The sequence below is a fragment of the Columba livia genome, chromosome 4 (genome assembly GCF_036013475.1).
Source record: "Columba livia isolate bColLiv1 breed racing homer chromosome 4, bColLiv1.pat.W.v2, whole genome shotgun sequence".
Classification (NCBI taxonomy): Eukaryota; Metazoa; Chordata; class Aves; order Columbiformes; family Columbidae; genus Columba; species Columba livia.
In genome coordinates, this window is record NC_088605.1 from 25,866,919 (window position 1) to 25,889,601 (window position 22,683).

The 22,683-nt window shown below is 34.8% G+C and overlaps 1 protein-coding gene across 10 annotated transcripts in view; it reads right to left on the reverse strand.

The window, feature by feature from the left end:
- ATP8A1 (ATPase phospholipid transporting 8A1) overlaps positions 1-22,683 on the reverse strand; it is a 107,297-nt gene that overhangs the window by 51,468 nt on the left and 33,146 nt on the right. For 8 of the 10 annotated variants that reach the window (XM_065060796.1, XM_065060794.1, XM_065060790.1 and 5 more), the window contains 11 exons: positions 21,246-21,373; positions 19,452-19,529; positions 16,989-17,077; positions 15,195-15,239; positions 12,543-12,615; positions 12,075-12,180; positions 10,722-10,804; positions 10,488-10,537; positions 5,503-5,572; positions 4,370-4,454; positions 550-689 (listed from right to left, as the gene is read on the reverse strand). In XM_065060796.1, coding sequence (XP_064916868.1) covers positions 550-689; positions 4,370-4,454; positions 5,503-5,572; positions 10,488-10,537; positions 10,722-10,804; positions 12,075-12,180; positions 12,543-12,615; positions 15,195-15,239; positions 16,989-17,077; positions 19,452-19,529; positions 21,246-21,373 — 947 coding nt within the window. The remainder of the gene's footprint in view (positions 1-549; positions 690-4,369; positions 4,455-5,502; positions 5,573-10,487; positions 10,538-10,721; positions 10,805-12,074; positions 12,181-12,542; positions 12,616-15,194; positions 15,240-16,988; positions 17,078-19,451; positions 19,530-21,245; positions 21,374-22,683) is intronic. The other 2 variants (XM_065060792.1, XM_065060793.1) reach the window with 1 other exon arrangement.

A 22,683-nucleotide genomic window follows, 5' to 3' on the forward strand; every position in this document is an offset into this window, starting at 1 on the left:
AGAAATTTTAATTCAGAAAAACGGGAAGAAGTATAGTTAAGTACTAAAAAAAAATGCCTACAGCAGCTGGGAAAACTCCCTCATTGCAGATACTCAAAACTTCAAAGTGCTGGACAAGCAAAATCAGCCCTGCTTTGAACAGAGATTTGTGTCTAGATGACCACCAGAAGTCTCTTTCAACCTTAACTACTCTATGGTTCTAAGATCATTAAACAATGAAGCAGATTATGTTTGCCTGTTATAACATTTTTTTTTACACAGTAGAGCAACCCTGAAAAAAAGGTTTCCACTAGTTCAACTCAAAATCAATACTTTCCAGCAAGGTAACTACTTGCTGCAAAAGCTTTGTCAAATAAATCTTTCTTTCATTTTAATCATCTACAGCGCAAGAGCTACATGACAAAACTGTCTAAGCATTATTCCTCAATAATGATTAAGATTTCATTATGTAAAAAGCAAGGTCATTAATTAGAAAACCACTCTCCTTGCTGCACCCCACTCCCCCTGCCAAACAACCACCACCAAAACAAACCAGAAAGCTACACGTACTTTTTCAATTAGCTCATAGCTCTCCTCAAGTTTGAGCACTCTGTTCTGTATAGCTGTAGAAGCTCGGTGATAGACATCTAACCACTCTTGATAATCACTTTCTGAAATCTCGGCCACAGCAAAACACAGAGTTCTCAAGCCTAAAGAGGAAGAAGACAGTTAAGTATGATTTTGTATTTGTTAATTCTTTCCTTCATATGCCTGCAATGAGTAACTATTACAAGCTGAATTTGTTCTGTGGTTTATGTCTGCTTATGCTGATTTTCAACTTAACTGGTGCATGTCTTGAAGAACTTTTAAAAAAATATATATGAAGTAATATATATAGCAATTTATTCAACCAAGTAGCTCTTTCAAGGTAGCTGAATGTAATACAGCTGATGTACTTCAGGGGAAAAAATAATGAAATTTTACACAAGATTCAACTTATCTTAAACTCTAAAGAAAACACGAAGCAATTCCAAATAGCACTTGCTGAACAGGTATATACATTAGATTTTTAGTAATGCCAAAACTATAATATTGAATTATATTTATGAATGAAAATTTTATAAACTTAAATGTTGCCATACTGGAAAGCAATAAAGTTAAAATATATCACCATAATGCTCTTCTTCACCCCTCCTCCGTGTCCTCAGGAAATTCTCAGCTAAATTCTGAAATTTACCATCCAGAAGCTGACTTGGAATCCACTTACAGATTGAATCCCATCTTACAGGTTCTTTCAGCTTTCCAAATTCTTAAAATAAAATCTTTATGTACAGGCAACATTTGGAAATTTTACTTCACAATCTTTGAACTGGTTATACTTAACAGATCTTTTTTTCCTTCAGCAGAAACCTGAATTGAGCATTACAGTGAGAATGTGAGACTGCAACACTATGATAAACCTCTATTTTTTGACAATGCACATTTACATTCTATTTAAGTAGCCAGCTGTTAATGTCCTAACTTCATTTTCATTTATTATGAGATTCTTAGATTTCTAGAGCATGAAATTGGCATAACTCTTTACATACTGAGAAGAGCATTGCTTTAGCAAAATAATGTCCTATGAAGACACAATTTGAAGGCAGGTAGAATTAGGAGAGGGACAGGCAGGACCAAGGTATTTGGTGCCTCTGACCTCTCCTCTAGGAGCACCACAACCAGGGATGGCTAAAGGCAATCTCCATTTGTTCACAGGTTTCTATTGTCAGCAGCTCAGCACCATCAGCAATTTCAAAATGATTACGACATCAAGCATGAAATAATGCGCATGTCTTAGATGTAAGACAGTAGTTTAACGTCTTTGGGATGAAAACCATGTGTAATCCTAATATCTTAACAAGTGAACAGCGTTAGGCACACAGCTTCTCACCATCTAGATGTAAAGAATTAATTTAAGACTAACGAATCAACTATCAACTTTTTTTTTTTATTTGATTGTTTATTTGTTTGCTTTCTCTGTATAATAAGGGTATGCTAGCAAAGTCCAAAGAAATAAATACGAGTTGGAGGAATAAAGGAATTTATGACTGATTAATAGTAATACCATTTCCGCAATTCTTGCTAAGTATTTTATGCAGATGATAGAATCAATAAAAGGACTCAGGAATACCAACAAACAAGTTTTTCAAACCTTTTCTTTTTGAATCAGAGGCTAATTATTTATTCTATTTTAATTTTAAAAACATTAGTGGAAAACAAAATGTCATTAATTCTGCTTCTTAGCAGGCTGGAATAACAACACAGGAAAATTATACACTTTCTCTATTTATCCAAACAGGCATTAACACTCAAGCTTAATAAATGCTTAAATATAAATGCCAGCCATGCTAACCACTTCATTTTTGAACAACACACCAAGAGCATGCAGCAAATGCCAAGGACATACTGTACTGCCACATGAAAGGATACACATGAGAAATTTTGCAACGTCACTGGCTGCAATTTAATTTTGATGCAAAAATAAACACAAATTTCTTTAATCGATTCCAGAGAGAGACATACTTTTTTTTTTTTCTTAAGACTGGATTTTATGCTTTTGAAAGGTTAGTAATTCACTCTTTAAAACAGTAAATCTTTTCATCTGTTGAAAAGAAGGGTACAAAAAGTACTTGAACAAACTTCTGAACACTCATACTTATGTGCAGTGGTTTTAAAGATGGGTGGAATTTTTCACTTTTTATGTTGATTCATTCCATCCAACCTGCCTGCTAAGGAAAAAATGGTATCAGCTGTAACACTGATGTAATGAGAACACTAATTAAGAATTAGATTGAAAGTTTGATATCAGCTCACACAGGATAGCAGGTGTTGATGTATTTTTACCTTTTCTGTCACCAAATATGTAGCTTTATGACCCAAACTAACTTCACATCTAAGTAACTTTTCCTTGACTGATCCTGGTTAGGCCTTTAGAAAACCCAAACTGGCCAATCACCTCAATCAAACAGATTCATGACCTCAAAGGGTGTATCTAAAGTTGTACCATCAGTCAAATTTGTTTGGATTTAGTTTTGCTTTCAACTTTATTGTATAATTTATTGTAACTTTGATACTCTTAAGATTATTTAAGGCTAACCAAATGTTTCCTGCAGAGATCTTGATATGGAAAACCAACAAAAGAAACAGATCTGTGGCTTACTTCTGCTGTCGCTGACAGCATCAAGAGACTGAAGGTGCTAGTCAGGACACTAACAAAAAATGCTAAATTCTACTAAAAAACCAAAAGAGAAAAATTAGAGAAGTCATATGTGTAACAGGCAGAAAAAGGATCCTTCCTAATACAAGAAGATTTGGCCAGACATAATTTATCGAAATGTATGGACTGCATTTCAGAAAGAAAATATTTTAATAAAGTTTGCTTTCCAGTGTAAGCTTAAGACACATCAAAGATAATTTTAGTGTTCTAGTAAAAGCATATTAAAAAAACGAAGAGGTAAAAAATATTGCAGTTCAGAGTCCCATAACTATTAGATTTGTGCTTCCAACCACTCTCTCCCAAGTCATCAATAAACTAAACACTATCATACTTCACGGTACAACACTATAATCCTCTACTAAGACATCACAGAGGGGTCACGGCTTGGCAGGTGTAGGAACTGTGCCAGAAGAACATACATGAAAGCAGAAACCTCTCTACAGTCTGCTTTCCTGCCCACGTCTATACTGTGGAATCCACTATTATTAAATAACTAACTGGTTGTTTGTATCATTCATCTTCATTTCATGGTCTTCAAGATTTTACTTGCTATTCCTACTTCATAAACCATTGTGAAGGGGTTCCCCATCTTCAGCAACTGCTTGGTAAGAGTAATTGTTAGAACAGCAGAAACCAAAACACACCACATGGAAAGCTAGTGCTGACAATTCCCCTGATTGTGACTGTGACAGAAATAACACAGTGTAAAGCCACCTTAAAAGCACTACACTAGTCATTTCCAACCACCTTCACTTTGGCTGCTTCTTCCTGCGTGCCATCCCTACAGCAGTTCATCGTGCGAGGGACATCAAAGTGGTCATGGGAAAAAGAGCTTCACAGAAACAAACAATGTGAAATGTGTTTCCTTGCTAGAAAAAGACATTTTGTTTAAAAGACTCCACTGTGTACTGTGTGGGTGTTTGTGCTGGAGTTTTTTTGTTTGTTTGTTCTTAAAGCATGAACTTATTACTGAAACGTCTCAGGAAGAGGAAGATCTTTTTAGGAGGCATTACTAAAACATAATTTTCAAACTTAATGTAAATAAAACATTATAGCAACATAAAATTGCAAAACTGAAAAGTTGAGCAGTAACTGAATTTCATATTCAGTTTTATACTGAATAATATCACCCACCTTCTGTAGCAAACTGCTCTAGATGTTTTAAGGTGATTTCTTTGTATTTTGAAGTTTCAGCAAGACGGTCATAAATTACTGTATCCTACAAAACAAATAAAATGAACTCAGAACAATTTAATAGAATTTTTTTTTTGTGTAGACAATACAAATCATGCCTGAAAATAGCAGAAAACCATGGAGCACTGTATTAACTTATTTCAGCATCAAAAATGAATAGAAGTAATTTTATTTCAGAGGAAGGAGAAAGAAACACATTCCAAATCCTCAGATTCTCTAAATTTACAAATTCTGCCATGATGCAGTTTTTCTGTCCTACATTTTTTGCTTTTATTTCCATTCATTTTGAGAAGTGCTGCATCTTCCTTCAGCTTGCCATGTGAATTCTTTTGATCTCCTAAAATGCTGTCTTCCTCTTAATATTAAAGCCCACAAGGTAAAATCAGTGTTTCATAACTGCCATTCTCAGATTTTTGTAGCCAGCTTGATTTACAGAATATTAACAACAACTTATTCTCTCCACTTGGGAAGATACAGAATGGACATTTATATTCAGTCAATTTCATTTTTTTAAAAGAGTCAGGAACCAGATCTGCACTCCCCTGAAACTTGACATAAGATACACAGAACAAGAACCAATGAACAACTCTGCCATTTCCAGATACATTATGACTAAGATATCTTCCAATAGATACGGTTTTCAGGAAAATTTTCTTCTGACATAACATCAATGAATGGTAGGTTAAAATTCCCATCTAGTCAGTTATGTTAGATTACTATGTTTACTTAGTGATTCATGCTTAGCAAGTAACTAATAGATTAAACCACATGTTCATCCATTTTCTTGGAACACAGAAGGAAGCAGTTAACAGGAAGTATAAAGGCATTAGTTCAGTACAAAGAATAAGATGAACAGGTCCGTCACACCTTCATAGGCAGTTAGTAAAAAAAAGACATTAACTAGTTCGTCACATTAAACAGCTACACAGCAAAATCATGTAAATTGAAAAAGGCATCAATATTCCTTTCCCCACATTTTCAATGTTTTGACTGCAGTTATAACAAACTTGCTTTTGCGTTTTTGTATTGGTATCACATATGCTTTGACACAGTAAAAACAGAATAAAACTCACAGCTCCTTTGCAGTAGAGTCTTAACTTCCCTGATGGTGTGCGAACTATCACTGACATTCTCTTCCTAGAGCTGAAAGAGGAAAAAATGCCCGATATAAGGTGGTTCATAAATATAAATATTTACCATCAGTTTACCTAAGTATATCAATATATGTCTTATATAAGACAAATGAAAAGAAGGGCTATCTATTCTGAATTATGTTGTCAAGTAACTGGGATGGAAAAACAATTCTACTGTCTAATAAATAGAGTGAATGCTGTTTTTCTGTGCATATTTCTGTAGGCCTTCTTCCTGTAAAAACAAATCTGAGAATCTTCACCATTTCAATACTGTCTACTGATCACAAAAAAGAATCTTAAAGCACAAAGCACTTGTGATCAATATTATAACAAGCTAGGGCATCATGGACTCCTTCAGCATTTTCTTCCTTCCCAGCCAGTGTCTCATACGCTGGACTGTGCTGCAATCCTGTCCGTCACCCCAGAATGTCATTCATCACACAAAATTTTAAGTATGCTGAGATTTGGAAGGGGGCTTGCTCCATTTTAACCACCCTCTGGCTCTCAGTTGTCAATGAGATCTAAGTATGTTTTCTTTATGTCCTTGTGACTGAGGTAGGAATTGGAGGAAATGTGGAGAATACTGTCAGTCTCTGCCTTCTGTCTTTCCTTTGAGGTCCTCCAACAAGCATACTTCAGATTCCAGATCATGTCCAGTTGAAATGTGTATAATTCTTTCAAACTTCAACATTTTAAATAAATCCACAGAAACTATTCAGGAAACAAAACACATTTCTCATGCAACAGTTCACAGTTCACAGTAAAATGCACAAGAGAGATGGAAGTAAACGGTCTTTTCAAAATTTTGGTTCCTGTTGGAGCTGGATCTCATTTATAGATCAAACAGCATTATTGTACGAATGGTTCCTGAAGTTCAGACTGCCATGGAAAACATCCATGGAAGACTGGAACATATGGAGACAGGTCAAGGAAAGAATTTTATAATTACTGGTGAAGTAACTGACTGAATAGTATCTTCAATAAAGTATTTTCCTATTCTACCTGTGTGTGCACTTGGCTTTAAGGACAGATATCTGAACAGCAATATTAAATTGTATTTCTACTGGGAATATTGTATGAGAACATAAACTCCTGCAACTCTTTCTCCATTTTTTCCCTAATCCAAAAAACATCAGATAAACAGAATTCCAAAACCCCTTAGACAGTGTCCTGTTGGGGATCTTCTTAGCCAAGAGTCGAGAATTCAGATCATCTAAACTGCAGTTATGTTGCCTAAAATAAAAGCAACTCTCAGATCCACTTTGATTTCTGGCAAGATTACCTAGCCTACTGCTACTTAAAATCATTACACTTGCTTGAATGTTCAGTAAAGGAATTGTGGAGGAATTACAGCAATTTAGGGTTTGTAGATATAAAAAAAAAATTATATATGTCCTTGACAGGTAAAAACTTGTCAGGTTTTGCACTTGTTTTGCAATACCAGAAAGCTGCAATCCTGAAGTTCTGCACACAGCTGCCTATCAATCTACCAAAGATGTAACAACCTATGTTTTTCTTTAGCATTCTGCAACTTCAGCTATAAAGACAGAAATTGAATCTTAATTGACATACACTTTCTTAGTAAAACTGCAATAAAGCTAATGAGCGGGACTCACCATCAAGGACTTCTAACTTTTTATGAACCTCTTCATTGCAGTGACAGTTTTATTTCCTTTTCTTGTTGAAATACAGAAAACCACAAAATTGCACTACTACAAATAACTGCCAGCATGAAGTCATTTTTTTTGTTTTGTTTTCTTCACCACAGGGGTGATGTGAGCAGCCATAAATGTGACCTGGTTATAGGGGGAAAAATGCTGAACAGAAGATGTCTGCTGAACTACTGACAGAAAACGCCAGCCCGGGAACCAGAAACAGCCCTGAGAAGTGCAGCTGGGTACCTAGAAATCAGAGACATCCTGCAGTACTATCAATATGCACAAAACAAGGAACTGTCACTGCACCTTACTGTCTGGAAGGGTGCAAAAGTCTAGCAAAGGGAGAAAACATTCTGAGAGAGCAGGAATTGACAAATGCTATTGGGTGTTCCAGCTGAAAGAACAGGTAAACAGTCTGGAAAAATAAAAATTGGTCTGAGAGGAAAAAAAACCTCACCATATCTACTGTCCCAAGTGAGAAATGGAAATCAGTAGCATCTATTGACTGCTCCAGGTGGTGGTGCCCTACACCCTCTTATGTCTCTGCCATATAAAAATGACTCACTTTTACCCCAAATGGAGCCTCTGCAAACTCTCCCTGCATCAATTTCTCTCCTAGATAAGTTACTGGCCTATCACCAGGAACACCACCTGACTCCAGGCTCTCACCCTTTGAGATGAGACTTTGCCCATCATCCACGTTAAGGCCTCACTCCTGGGAGTGGTTTGGTGAGCACCGTACCCATATTGTTTTGAGTAATATATATGTGTGTGTGTGTGCAGGCACGCATATATAGATAACTGATTTTAAGTGTATTTCTTCACTAGTGATAATTTAGTAGGAACTTGTAATATACGGAAATATATACTTGCTGTTAAAATATAAATGTACTTTATTACTCACGCATATACTTGCTTTACTAATAGTCATTTTTACTAATCTGTAAAGAAAAATTTAGAAAATAAAGCCTCCATGTCCTTGTATGTTATAGAATCCTGCGAACCCACTGTTGTGATCTCTATATACCCACAGGCCAGGTAACCCTTAGAGTCCTGACAAGGAGGCAGAACAGCTGGCAATTCATGGAGTTGCCATGGGATTACAGATGGACAGAAGCATCTCAAGGTAAGACGAATATCTCCATCAGGCACAAGAATAACTCTTCGCTTCCTTGAGCCTAAGGTACCGCAGCAGATGTGTCACCTGAGCAGAATATCTACTGGAGGCAACCTAAACTCCACACAATTTATCACAACACAATTCATTTCACAGAGATTAGTACTACCTTTTAGGAATAACTGTCAGCTGGTTAAGAATTATCAGTTGTTTCCTGTATGCTCACCCACCAGTTAGGTTGATAGCTAGTGCCTGGCCACAAACAAAGTGTGGTTAGCATATTGCGTAAGTCTACTACTTCAATTTTCACAGGCACAGCTATGATCACTGTAAAAAGAGAATACCATAAAAGACAACTCTACCAAACAACCCTACAAGTTTTACTTCTGTAAAATACTTCCCAAAAGCCTATCCTATGAAATATTGTACTCTACTTGCAGAAGAGTCTTACCTGGCTTGTACTGGAAGGTGGCAAGGAATTAATTTGCATTTTTTCTGGGAAAAACTTATAACACCTGGAAACTCTTTATAGTTTCATCACTACAGATTATATCCCTGAAGGTGCATGCTCCTACTCATACAGATGGTGTTATGTTTTGGAGCCAAAATTTCTCTTCCTGTGGAACAAGAGTGACCTCTAGTGCTTCCAACAAGTTAGTTCCAAGCAAAGATAAATATTACAGATTAAGAACAAAAACAGCTATAAAAACTGAATGCTTAATGAAATTGGATGTTTAGTATTCACTAAAAAACTTAATCCTCCAAAGATTAAGATTTAAAAGAAATTCTCCTTTCTCCATAAAGTATCACTGTTTAAATAATAATTTTAGACTGGCACTAAAGTTTTAAAGTATCTATGAAACTAAAACAAAGATCAACACCATAAACAAAGCTGAAATCCTTCACCGTTACACCATGAGTGCAGTATGAACTTTCAGAGGCCTCAAACAACACCACACTTTGCACTACACACTTGCTAATTTTCCAGAACCGAAAGTGAAAGTAGCGCCTATTGAAAAATGAAGCCATGGCATAAATCTGATAAATTTCAAAATTGTCCTCTACAATACACAAAACCAACATTAATTGCAAGCAGCCATTAAAAGACATTCTGAACTATAAAAATTACTTTCTGTCGCATTATTTTTGTTCGTGGTGATCTTTGTTTCACATTCTTAGTGCTATTATTGGGCAATTACTTCGCTCATTTCACCCAACCTACACATGTTCAGCCCATCTGGCCAGTATTGCCTTGGATTTTTATTTTTTTATCTTTTTGCTTCTTCAGCTAAGCTCAAGGCAAACATAATAGGACAGGAAGGAAAACAATGACCCCTTTCTATGGGCACAATTACAAGTAATCATTCTAGGAAAAAAAAAGTTTCCTCTGCGTACAAGTCCCTTCCCCATCCTGTGCCAAAGTAAGCAATGGGCCTACACAAATACTTAGAACACAGACAGCATACATGGGTACAGTTTAAACAGATTTAAGTAACAAGTTAAACTGCGTCCAGATTTTTTATGGGTACCTTTATAATTCCAACAGCTTTGACAGAAATTTTTTACTGAAAGCAAAGTTTGTGATAAACTCAGTTTCCAAGAAAACTAACTGGCCAATGCTAAAGTGGTCCCACTCAGAAGAAATGGATTTCAGTCTAGAGTATTTAAACACGTCATAATTAAGCAAGTATATTTAAAGTCAACTGCAAAATCTGTTAGTCAAGGCAAACACAAGTTATACATAACACTTATTTGAATCTTCCCCCCTGCCCTCAAATATCATTTTTTTAATAGATCACATGGTGACAGGGTTTTCATAAATACATTTAAAAGTTCAAGTACTTTCCTGTCCTGTCTTTTCACAACATTTTTTAAAGTCTGGAGATGAAGGTTTATTTCAATCTTTACACAAAAGCAAAAGTGGAAAATACTAGCCAAAAAGGAGACAACAGGAACAAATATATGCCTCTGAAAATTTTTTACAATAAAACTAGAAGTGTGATCTTAACCATAAACACTGCCTGTCTTACGAACACATTACAGCGATAAAAACCACATAACCTGCATACAGGTGCAAACATTTTTATCTATAAGAGAAATTCATAAAGTATTTTCACAAAAAGACACTAAGTGCACAGCATGCTGTTTACCTTGTAAATTCCAGGACATTTAGCAGTTCATATCTCTCCTCCTGTCCCAACTGAAGAATAAAAAAATAAAAATTAAAAAAAAAGTGAGAATTAATGCAAAAAACCCCAAGCAAAAGAACCAAAACCAACCAACCATGATTTCAATGGATATGTACCATGATGCAGTTATTCAGAAATTATTTAACACAGCAAGAGTAAATACAGCAAATTATTATGTTACTCCAATGTACTTACAGACTCTATGATCACTGAGTCAGGTGTCCTTCCAGTGAATACAAAACGAAGATTCCTGGCTGCTCTGACCAATGCTCCTTCATCTGCAACAAGTCAATTAGATACTTTGCAGATGTACCAGAAATACTGTCAGATTACCCCATGATTTAATGGACACAGTCCAAGCTCTTCTACTTTTGACTTCCTTTTTCTTTTATAGATTTTTAAATTTATAGGTGGTGCTGGAAATAACTCTTTGTTTCTCCTGTTAAAACTAAGAAAATGAGTTTACAGTTCAGAGAAAATAGGCCCCCAAAGGAACATGCCTCTCAGCTCAGGAAGGAAAACATGCTTTTCAAAGCACCTAGGCAAGCACCTTCCTCAGTAGGCCACTGGACAAGGTGCCTTTCTTTTTTGTATAAGTTCTATTTTAGAATGAAAGAGTGATAAGTCATTTATGTAAATAGCAGATAACTTCAATGCCTACATTCGGAAAACATTTTAAGCAGCAACCCAGCCTCCCATAGGCATCTGTTCTCTCCAAATGGTTTAGAATGTCAGAACGGAATTTGTTCGTAATGCCCAATAAAACATTGCCATGGCCCAGTTAGCTTTATTTATTACCCTACCTCTGCCCTGGTCTTCCAGTTGTTGAAGGACAGAATTTAGAGAGACAGTCACCTAGGAGCTGGGACAGACAGGGAAGAGGAAGGCTGGAGACCTTCTGCCCTTCAAGTTATTTGTCTCATCATAACTTGTTATAATAGATCGGTTCAGCAGAGCTGAACAGATTTTAATCATTTTGCCTGGTTTCATCATTCCCTGAATTCAAAAACTGTCTACGAAACACAGTAGGCTTGAACTAGACCTTTCGTACTATAACCTTTTCTCACTCTCTAGTAGAACTTACCACAACTGTTATCCTATTAAACACATTTATTTTTCACTTTTTATTACAAACACAGTATTTGTTCTAAATCAATACCACAGTTATCAAGTACAGAACAGATTCACAAGCCAGGACGTGAATTTGTCTCCTGGTTTGATTTCTATTTGCATTTGAGCAGCTCCTTCAGGCTTCGACAGCAATCTGACACCACCTTAGGAGTGCTGTGTCGTTAGTCACTCTTTGCCGTTACATAATCCACAGGATAGTCATACGTATTTTCCAAAGCAAACGAGAAAAGTCTAAATCCTTTTCTGACAAAACTGATTTTAACTGACACCAGTTCTTTAAGGGATATGTTTTCTTTTTCTCTTTCTTTCTTTTTTTTTTTAATTTTTGAAGTTATTTCAAAAACAATAAACTTCAAATAATATTTGCTTGTTGAGTTGATATAGTACTATATGTTCACTCAGTTATTTGAGTCTCACCTGGAGATGCTGCTTGATATATAATTTTATCACCATCTCTTTCTGGAACTGCTGTATGACACACTGCCATCATTGTCAAAAACTCACATATTATAGGTGCAGTTGGCTAAAAAAAAAAAAAAAGATGTCAGAGCTTGATTAATCAATTAAGCAATAACTAACTGAAAAGTAATAAAAGATATGGACAAATAGCAGTCAAGAAAAAGCTTATGAAAGATTTTTCCTCTCTTCTTCAAAAACTATCAACAACTGAACAAATCAGACATCATTGGAAAAAACAGAAAAAAAAGGCTGGATCTACTTAACTTGTATCAGCAACAAACAATTACAGAAGTATTCATGAGGGCATGTTGATTTTGTGTGAATATGTAATCTATTTATTTTCTTTCTAAGGACATCATCTTTTGACTTGCTGAAAGTAATGGTTTAATTTCACAAAACAATGGTAATTGTTTCTATATAACTTACATGATTGCTTTGAAGATTCTCCAGTAATGATGAGTCACTAAATGTTTTTTCTTCTCCATTTTGTGAGCCTTGCCTAGAAATAATTAGCAGAAAAAGATTATCATTAGCATATTCTTAACAAGTCATATCCAAATCATCTACACTACTGTGCTAAGGTCAAACACAAATTTTGGTTTGTAGCTGCTACAACACAGGCTGCAATCACTTACTGGGAGAACAAGAAGTGAAAAGGTACTTGGTTTCACATCTCCAAAGTTTATTAAAGAAACCTTGATTTATGTAAATACACTTAAATCCAGGCTAGTTTTTCTGCTGACTTCAGGTAATATAGGACAAAGTAACAATAAATCTACAATGTAAGACTATTGCTTCTTGTCTTCTGATCTCTTGAATGAGATTATTGAAGGAACTTAGAACAAGATGTGTCTGAAGAGATGACACTTCTTTGAGAAATTAGCGGTTTTGTAATAGGTTTTCAAATGTTTGCAGAAAAGAAAGTCTGATATCTGAAAGGGGTAAGCAAACTGAGTTCAGACATCAGGGAAGTCTGCATGGAAAGGGTTTGCTTTTTATTAATCACGAACAAAAAGGAACCTAGCAAACTGATGGACAAAGAAGACACAGCCACAATGGTGAAGTAGGAAGGGACTGAAGAGATGCAAGGTGGAAAAGAGTCATACACTAACACCTTTCAAATTGCACTAAACTTCTGGCCAAAGCTGACAGCTCAAAAATGCAGATACTTCTACAAAAACTTGTTACTGCAGTTGACTTTTGAGTATTAAGACAATATAGGTGAGTTTGAATCTCAGTGAAACAAAACAGTGCTGCAAAGTGAACTCCGTTGGAGGAAAGAATTCTTTTTTCATTTACTTTGGAATTGCCTTGGCTCACATAATCTTAGAAGATAGTAAACACATTAGGTGATTTAAGTTGAAGGACAAGCCACATATATCAAAGGCAGTCTAAAGTTTCTCTATGAAAACCAAAAGCAGGCCGTTTTAGTCCTGCACTACCATGAAGGAATACAAAATGGCAGTACCTCCTCTATATAGCTACTCAAGGCCTAGATTTTCTAAAAACCTATTATAAAAGTGAGAAATGCAAAGTATCTTCATTCACCAAGACTTTTTGTTTAAATGCAAAGCAAACAGATCTTGAAGTGTCAAATATTAACAACGTCTGATGCACTGAATTTGGTTAAAATTTAATGTTCAAGCTCTGTTTGCTTAAAGCTTTCTGACAGAAAGACTTCAAGATATTTTCCAGATTCGAGTACTAAAAAAAAATTTGCAGGTATATATTGTGTTAAACTGGAAAACAATTCCTTCTAATATAAAAAAATAAAGACTTTGAAAAATAAAGATTTTGAATTCAGTACATTAGTCACTTTAGGACTAAATATGTTACTATCATAAACTGATTATATTAATTACAATAGATTTACAGACAAAGAATTTTCTTAAGTATCTTATTTCATAAGTACTTATAAGATGTTCATCACTTATAAAAGGTAAGTACTTTGTTTTTAACTACTGTTCAGGCATCAGTTTATCCATTTCAGATGTGCTTATGAAGCTTTTTATGTGTATTAGTCAAAATCAGTTTCATTTCATAAATATCTTATAAGCAAGCATGCTTAATTTCATGTAAGCAATGCATTATTTTAATGAAACCACTTGTGTGCAGTTAAGCACACTTGTACATCTTTGTGAGAAACATCTTGCTGGTATATCAAATGAGGATATTCAGGTCAGGTAAGATTTTGGGATGTGCATGTGTGTCACTTTTTGTATGTATGTGGGGGGGATTTTTCAGGTTGTCTTTTGTTCAGTTGTTTTTTTTACTATAAAGAAAGTTTGATTCTTATCTAGAAAAGCAAGTCTTTTCCTACAACCTTTAAAAACACATTATAGCTTTGTGCAACACATCTTGCTGTGACACTCAACAAGTACAATAGTGAAAATTTAAAGACTGTAAATGACATTTTTTCCTCAATCTGAGCTTATTTTGAACAGTATTGCAAGTATTTAGTTTAATACAGAATGATGAAGAAGTGCAACGCATCATGCAGACGGCAGCAGAAAGGAAGTCAAGACTTAGTCTTTCATGAAGTCCCTGTTAGGAGATTAATGTTGTTCCCAATTGTATTTGGGTGTTTTAATCTCAGTTTCAGTTAAGAACTAGGTACTGTTAATATTCTAAAACTACCTGTGGGAAGCAAAGTACTAACAATAATTAATTCACTCTCAAATATGGCCTTTTTTCCAACACGTCAGAGATCATTACTAACCTATTACGAAATAACAGTAGAAAAGTGTGATCAAAGTTACCATAATACCAACTGCCTTAAAAAATGACAAAGCTTTCTCTCCAGTAATAAATCTGAATTGTACAGGATTGTCAGTAGAATAACTGTACTATACCTCAGCGACCATATTAGCAATTCTATTCCAGAATAGACAATCTAATGCCATACACAAATTTACGCCACTGGAATTCTAAGACACTGCTGGCTCTGCATCAATGTGAAGCTAAAGTAATTTTAATTAAAATATCTCACATTTAGCTCCATTTCTAAAAATCTGACTCACTGGCTTTAAACTTGAATCTTCAACAAACATCACACACTAAATGATTTTGAGAGCTTACCAATCATCTGAAGGAACACTATAATCCTCAGGCTCAGGGCAATGACTGCACAAGAAGCAAGGGAACAATAGAAATAGGGAGAGGAAAAATAATCACAAAGGCTAAAAAACTGGATCACGTATAAAAAAGAAGTTATTAATGAAATTAAATGGCTAAAGAAGAAGTTTTAAAGGTATTTCCACCAAGTATTTTGCTAATGCCTAGATAACAATTAAATGATGACCCAGGTTTGCATATATCACAATTTATAACACACTTTGTAAGAAGATGCATGGGAGAGGAAACAGCCACTTTTATTCTTTTCTATGTTCCTAACTTCTTATTTCCATCAATACAGGAAGACAGAGTGACTCTGTTCTCTGAGTAGCTATGAGAGATGCTGCAATGGTAACTCCCTGTAAAGGGAAACTGCTTTCTAAACAGTAATGCTCATCAGTAAATCAGGCTATGTCTTTTCAAAATGAGGTACATGAGAGCAGGGAAGCATAACAATAAAAATCAGATAATTTTTTTTTCTAAAAAATACAGTCACACTTAAGTTTCACAAAGGAGAAACTTTAGAATTTGTCCTAAGCCAACTTTAGATGAAGACATCTAACGAAGCAAATACCAAATACTGATTTTAAGTTCTACTACTATTAATGCATTTTTTATATTACAAAATCACTATACAAAGAATTTGAAAATAGTTAGCTCAGAGCAGTTTCTCTGAAGTAATACAATTAGCTCATAAAATTAGCTCATGTGGTTGAAGCTGAGCCCAACATACATACATCTAAACACGCACATTCATATACATCTTTAAAATATCAGGACTAGAACTGTATTTCATTACAACTGTTAATTAAAAAATAATCAGTATGGTTACGGCATTAAGGATATAAGTTTTCCTTAAAAGAGAAAACCTAGATCAAATTCCTGATGTATGGTTTTTCAAGGGGATGCAAATGACAAAGCCACAAAAGCCAAATCATCACCTTTAGCACAAGACCAATACTTTTCATAACCTGTACTTGATCTCCATCCAGTTCTAGATGTGTTTAATTATCTGCTACTCAGTGCTCTGAGATCGGCCCAGGTCCAGCATCTCGCATAGTGGTAAGTCACGCTGCCATTTATAATACAGGTGCTTCTACTCTATTTATTGCTCTAATGCTTTTTTTTTTTTCAAGTAAACAGCCTTAGAAGTTTGAGACTTTTACAAACTCTGTTGAAGTAGTTGGGTGCAACTGCTGGCAAATGAATAGTGAAATGCTTTGTTTGCATTTATTTGGAGAGATTTCTTAATAGCAACATTGATATTTGGAGTCATGCCACTATAACAGTATTCATAAAAGCTACCTGGATGGTGCCTATAGTACTGTAGTTCATGCTACAGTACTGTAATTCAAATTCTTGTTCATCCTGCATATGATTTAGTGCAAGAGCATATGCCTATATAAAATATGAAGTACAGGCAATGATACAAGTTTATGCAAGTATGAGGTAAGACTCTTTTTATAGTAGCAACATTAAGCAGACCAAGTGGTAGAAAAACACATGCATACTGAAGTTGCATTACAGCAGTAAGGCCTTAGTATCTAAATTTCATTTTTTTTCCTCTTTGTCAAAAGAGATATCATGACTGAAGTGATGATATGTCTTAGAAGTAACATTTCATTGTCACAAACAGACTCCTAGTTGTATATATTGCCAAATGTAAGTTTATTTTAACTGTAGTATTAATGCATAGTTAGATATGCACAGCTAGAGGAAAAGGCACACAGATAGAGAAAAGTATATAAAACCACCTACCCATAAGCAACTCCTGCTACTGTACACTTCTTAAATTGCATGACATTACATGTCAGGGTACCCGTTTTGTCAGAAAATATGTATTTGACCTAAATGAATGACAAAATTCATTATACATTAACATTCAGCAGTTATTTAGTTACATTAACATTAGCAGTTATATCTAACACAATTCATGACTATCAACACACGAAATATTTCTACCATTTCTGTAATCTTCATAGTTGACAGGAAAAAAAACCCGCAGTACATTAACATGGCAGACATGCAGGCTTGATACCCATTTCCAAACACGGCAATCAACTGAGACGCCAGGAAGCTCAAGCTTGCTTCTGTGCACAGTGGTACACGTAACCGTTCCTCACTCTACATATGGCTGAAATGCAGGAAACTAGTGAAGACCAGTGACTTTGCTAGTAAAATATTCAATTTCTGACAGAAAGCAATATGGTAAAAGAAAAGTATCTAAATGCATTTCTAAACGCCTCTTTTTGACATAGAAATATATCCTTATATCCAAAACACTACTTAACAAACAACAGTTGAGGAATGCCAAGGTGCAGGAATAGAAGAAATACATTCCTTGCTACCTACCCCAGGTCTCCTATTTCCATAACTGCATAAACCCTTCCTGTCTGGAAACTACTAGTTAAAGTATTTCAAAAATTGAACCTGAAATACATGTATCGGTGATCTATTTAAATTTAGTTCAAACCTAGTCTTAAGAACAAAGTTAATATATGAAGAAATGAAGTGGTCTGTGATGAAACAAAGGCTCTATTAGTCAAAGGTAAACTTTAATTTTAATCCATTACAATTTATTTTTCATTAAAAATCACAGTATTATTAATTAGGATTTAACTGCATTATAAACGAAGCTAATAAGGCTACGTATTAGTAAAATTTACTCAGCACCTCCTATTTAAACATTCTGTTTCTGAAGTATTTTGACTTCACGAAATCAACAGTTAGAAGAAATCTTCCATGCCAGGTTTATGCCTCAAACTGCACTTTTGTTTCTGTGGGCAGAATGGGACAGCAGGAATTGCAGCTAAGAAAACCTTTTTTTCCAAACAATGAAGTTTTGCCTTTCTTAAAACCTGATGATCTCTTGGGGGAAATATTCTCTTCATTACGTGCAGCCCTCATGGACTTCAGAGAAGACACTCGCTCTTCCTGTTAGCAGAGTGTCTTTTGGTCTCCTCAGAACAATATGCTCAAATTAAGAATCTGCCAAAAAAGTGAAAGTGGAGATCCCGAGAAACCTGACTAGATTTTGGTAGTGAAGAAGACTTTGATGAGAAACATAAGAAACGAAAACAAGAACTGTCAAGGTTAAAAAGAAGGAATGTCTCAGGGAATGTGAATAACAAGTAAACTGCAGAGATGACACAGATGGATCGTGCAAAATGAAACAGAAGGAAAGCTGAGATTCAGAAGTCTCTTCCCCACTAGAGGAGACTGCACTCCCCTTTAAGGCCAGGAAGAGAACCAAATTTTTGGCTTTCTGCACATGCTACTTAAACCCACTAGGTAAAGGCCCTGTTCTCTTCTATGGAACCCAATGTTAGAACATGTTTACCTGCAACTACTGTTTTCCCAAAAAGCAGATCTCTGAAGTATTAGTCCCTAAGACTTGTTTGCCACATGGCTAAAATTATTATTTATTATTCTTGGAAAGCTAACAAATTGTACATTCCCATGCAATAAGCTAAAGAATTAGTAATGAAAATTTCTAGGTTAGGAAATGCAAGAATATGTATATTTGTGCATATTAATACAGTTCAATTAAATGACCACATAATATTTTTTCCACAGGATCAGTTTACCATCAGCAGTCAGTGTAACAGAAAGCATGTTTATCATGTTTTTAAAGCAAGACTGCAAATACAATTGGCTGAAGAAGCAAATATAATGTGTAGTGCTTCTGGAAGCATGCCCTGTGTCTCAGACACACTTCTACAAAGTTATACTTCCCTAAAACGAAGGACATACAATGAGTGACCTCTTGTGAAAAGCCTAACAGATTTTGTAGTATTAAATGAGAACTTTAAAGCAAAATAAAGAATTAACCTCAAATTTCCAGGGGTAACATACTAGAGATGCACACTATCATAGTGTATACGCAGAGGCTGATTTTTTGTGCCAGACAAGTTTTAATGCTCAGACTTCCTCTGATTTTGTAGGTTTAATGATACACTTCAGCCTTCTGTGATTACCACATGCAAACTGACACATAAAACAGCATTTGCTTATTTAATACTGGTTTCAAAAATTTAACTCCCATGTATTGCAAAGTATTTTTAAAAATATCTGACAAAATGAAGAAAATTGAAATAGGCAAAAAAAGACCAGGGCAAACACATACAGTTTTTAAAATAAATCCTCACATTATTTTAATAATTTAGATGGTAAAACCACATAATTTCACATACAGAGTTGCAACCAGTAATTTTTTTCTACCTGTCCAAGTTCTTCATTGAGATTGGATGTACGAGCCATCGCAGCAGTGTCCGTAGGTTCATAGTGCATGTCTATGTCCTACAGATTAAAAAAAAGTATATATATATTTAAAAATTAGTCTTCCATAACTTATTACAAAAAAAGTCTAGTACACAAATAGAAATGATAAGTGTAGAAGAATAGACTGACCATGAATCAAGTTGTCTATTTGTGATTATTTCAACACGGGAAGCCACCAACACAATCAGATCACTTCCAAGAATCCCAAGAATAAATTAGATTTCCTCTTTAAAACAAAAATCTGTATGTTTCTTTGAGATTTTACTAAGATTATTTCCAGTCATCTGTATTATTGAAAAACTGTTGTACCCATGTATCTAAAATCCATTTAGCAACAAGCAGAAATACTACACTGTAATATTTAGTGAGAAGTCAGTCTTATCTATTTATATTGTATGCACAACCAGTCATTTCTAAATAGCAAGATAAATATACCTTGAGATAAAAACATGAAGATAAATTTTAGAGTAGATAATAAATGCAGGGTACATTGTAGGGTGCAGTATAAGAGGTGTGGTTTTGTTTGTTTAACTTGTTAAAAAAAACCACCGGAGTTTATTGTAAAATGTAGTAAAAAATTAAAACGGTGTGAAGTATGGCAGATGGCAGGTGACCAACTTCTCTATACCAATGATATGCACACACACACATAATGCTTGAGATAATAAATGTCCACAGTTCCAGATTAAGATAAATTGATGATAACTAATCCCTCACATGGGAGGGTAAGCAGAAGATAAAAGCGTCTTTTGGATTTGTATAAACATTAGTTGGTCATCTACACATTCAAAATGGGCAAGCCTTTGTCAAGTATTTATTTTAGAATATAAAACATAAAGGAAGAAATTAATTGCATTTTCTTATTTGTCAATAGCTGCCCTATAGCACAAAGTAAAAGAAGACATCAAAACCAGAGGACTGCTCACAAAATGATTTAACTTTTAAAACAAATCATACACTTCACCTGCTACTCCACCTACACTTTTATCTCTATCTACATGACATCATATCTTGCACACAAATATTTCACACATTTGATCAAGGAAGAATGGCATGATTCATTTCCATTTGGGAAACACTGAATGCATATTATTAAAAAGTACATGGCTTTAAGGAAAATACCTCACCCCCATCCCAGAGTAAATCCTTCTTTTCCTCCATTAATTCATTAACAAAAAACAAAAACAAAAACAAAAAACAAACAAACAAACAAAAAAAAAACAAAAAAACAAAAAAAAAAAATCAAGGATGACAACATGATCTTTATATTTGTAAGACGTCATACTAACAGACACTGGCTTTGTACAAAAAAGCCACTATTACACTACAGTGGTGGTGTGTAAAATGAGTGAAATACTGAAAAGACCCCAAACAAACAGACACGGGCTATGCTTAGAAAAAAGAAATTAAACTGGACAAAACTCCACTGGACTGCAAACACTTTCTTCTGATCATTCTGGTTGAAACCAACACCTGAACATTAATAACGAGAAAGTACAAAGCACATGAAAACATGCTCCGAAAAGCAATTTGTGCAGATGTAAAAACACTAAATATACTCCATTCATTATTACCTTCTCAGATTCCAGTAATAGCAACTAAACAGCATACTTAAGTATTTACATTAAGAAAAAGTCTGAAAAAAGGTACACATAGGCAAGCAATCAATGATTTCACTTGCTTGTAAACTACTTGATTTTAGAAATCAATGCATATTGTAAAAATAGTATTTACCCAATTTATGAAATATGCCTGGATAAATTTAACAACTTCAAGCGTAACCAACAAACTGATTGGAATAAGATTATTGAAGAGAATTATGAAAGTCAAGAAATTCAATCCAAAGTTGCTTGCTCCACCATCTGCCAAAAAACAAAGCAAATAAAAAAAAACATTTAAGATCATTCTTAAATGTATATACAGTGTGTTCAGAAGATTGCATTAGCTGCTGTTTTTTAACATGTTCTATGTCCAAGAAGAAACTTGAGAATGAATTACAACATCACTTGCTTATAAATATAACCTTCATAAGAGTTAAGAATCTCTGTTATAAAGTGGAGACCTTTGACATCTTCTCCAATTTCTGAAAAGCAAAACTTACCAGCCATTCCCTCTTTTGCTATCTTTTAGAGATCATAATCTTGGAACATCTATATATATATCAACCAAATTCTAAACTCTGAATTTTAGAGTTTCATATTTTTAAAGGAGGAATGTGCAATGGAATGATTTTTTTTTCTCTATTTACTCTCACACCTTCCTATTACCCACCCTCTCAACAAAATACTATAAAAAAGGTATGTTCACACCACTTGAAGAGATGAAATTAGAGAATTTAATGAGATTTCTGAAAGAACTGGAAATGTGAATATTAGCATATATAACAAGCAGCTTTATAATATTTTTCCCTGTTGAAGATTTAGATAACTAGTAACAACCCAGAGGATGAAACTGGGAAATCACAGTCTGCTTCCAGCACACTAGAACAGTAAAAGATGCAGCCTGCCTGTCTGTATCCAAAGATTTTGAAGAAAAACAGCCTCAGACGGGTTTCCACTGCCTATGGAATATGGATCTGATTGTTACTCCAGCATCCAAGAGAACAGGTTTTGAACACTTTCATTAACACCAGTTCCGGCATCAAATTAAGTACCAGTCTAGAAGACCAGAGAGCTAACATTCACCATGATGTTGATATTCTCAATAATGACTAAGTTTGATACCTATTGCTACCTGTAAATAAAATAATATTCAGGTGTGATTGCTCTAACTAAATATTAACAGCATTCAGAAAGATGGGGCATTGCTGGGAACCTGTTTCACTACCATACACAAATTAAATAACTAAAGTGAAAAGGGAATTGTTTCTTACATATTAAAAGTACCTGGAACAACTATGATCTGAATGTAGCCTTAAAGGGCATACCTTACAAAACTCAGCACAATTTTATTTAATCATGGGGAATATATCAGAAAATAAACTGACAAGGGTAATAACTTGAAGAACACAGAAAATATCAATAGCTACTATTTCATATTTCTTTTTTTCAGGAATAAAATCATATTGCCTTGCATCCCCTGTGAGTACATTTGCCCAGTATAACATGTTAATGAAGTCTTTTGTGCCCGTTTTATTTTGTTTAGGAGCAGCCTGCTAAGGTCAGATGTTGGC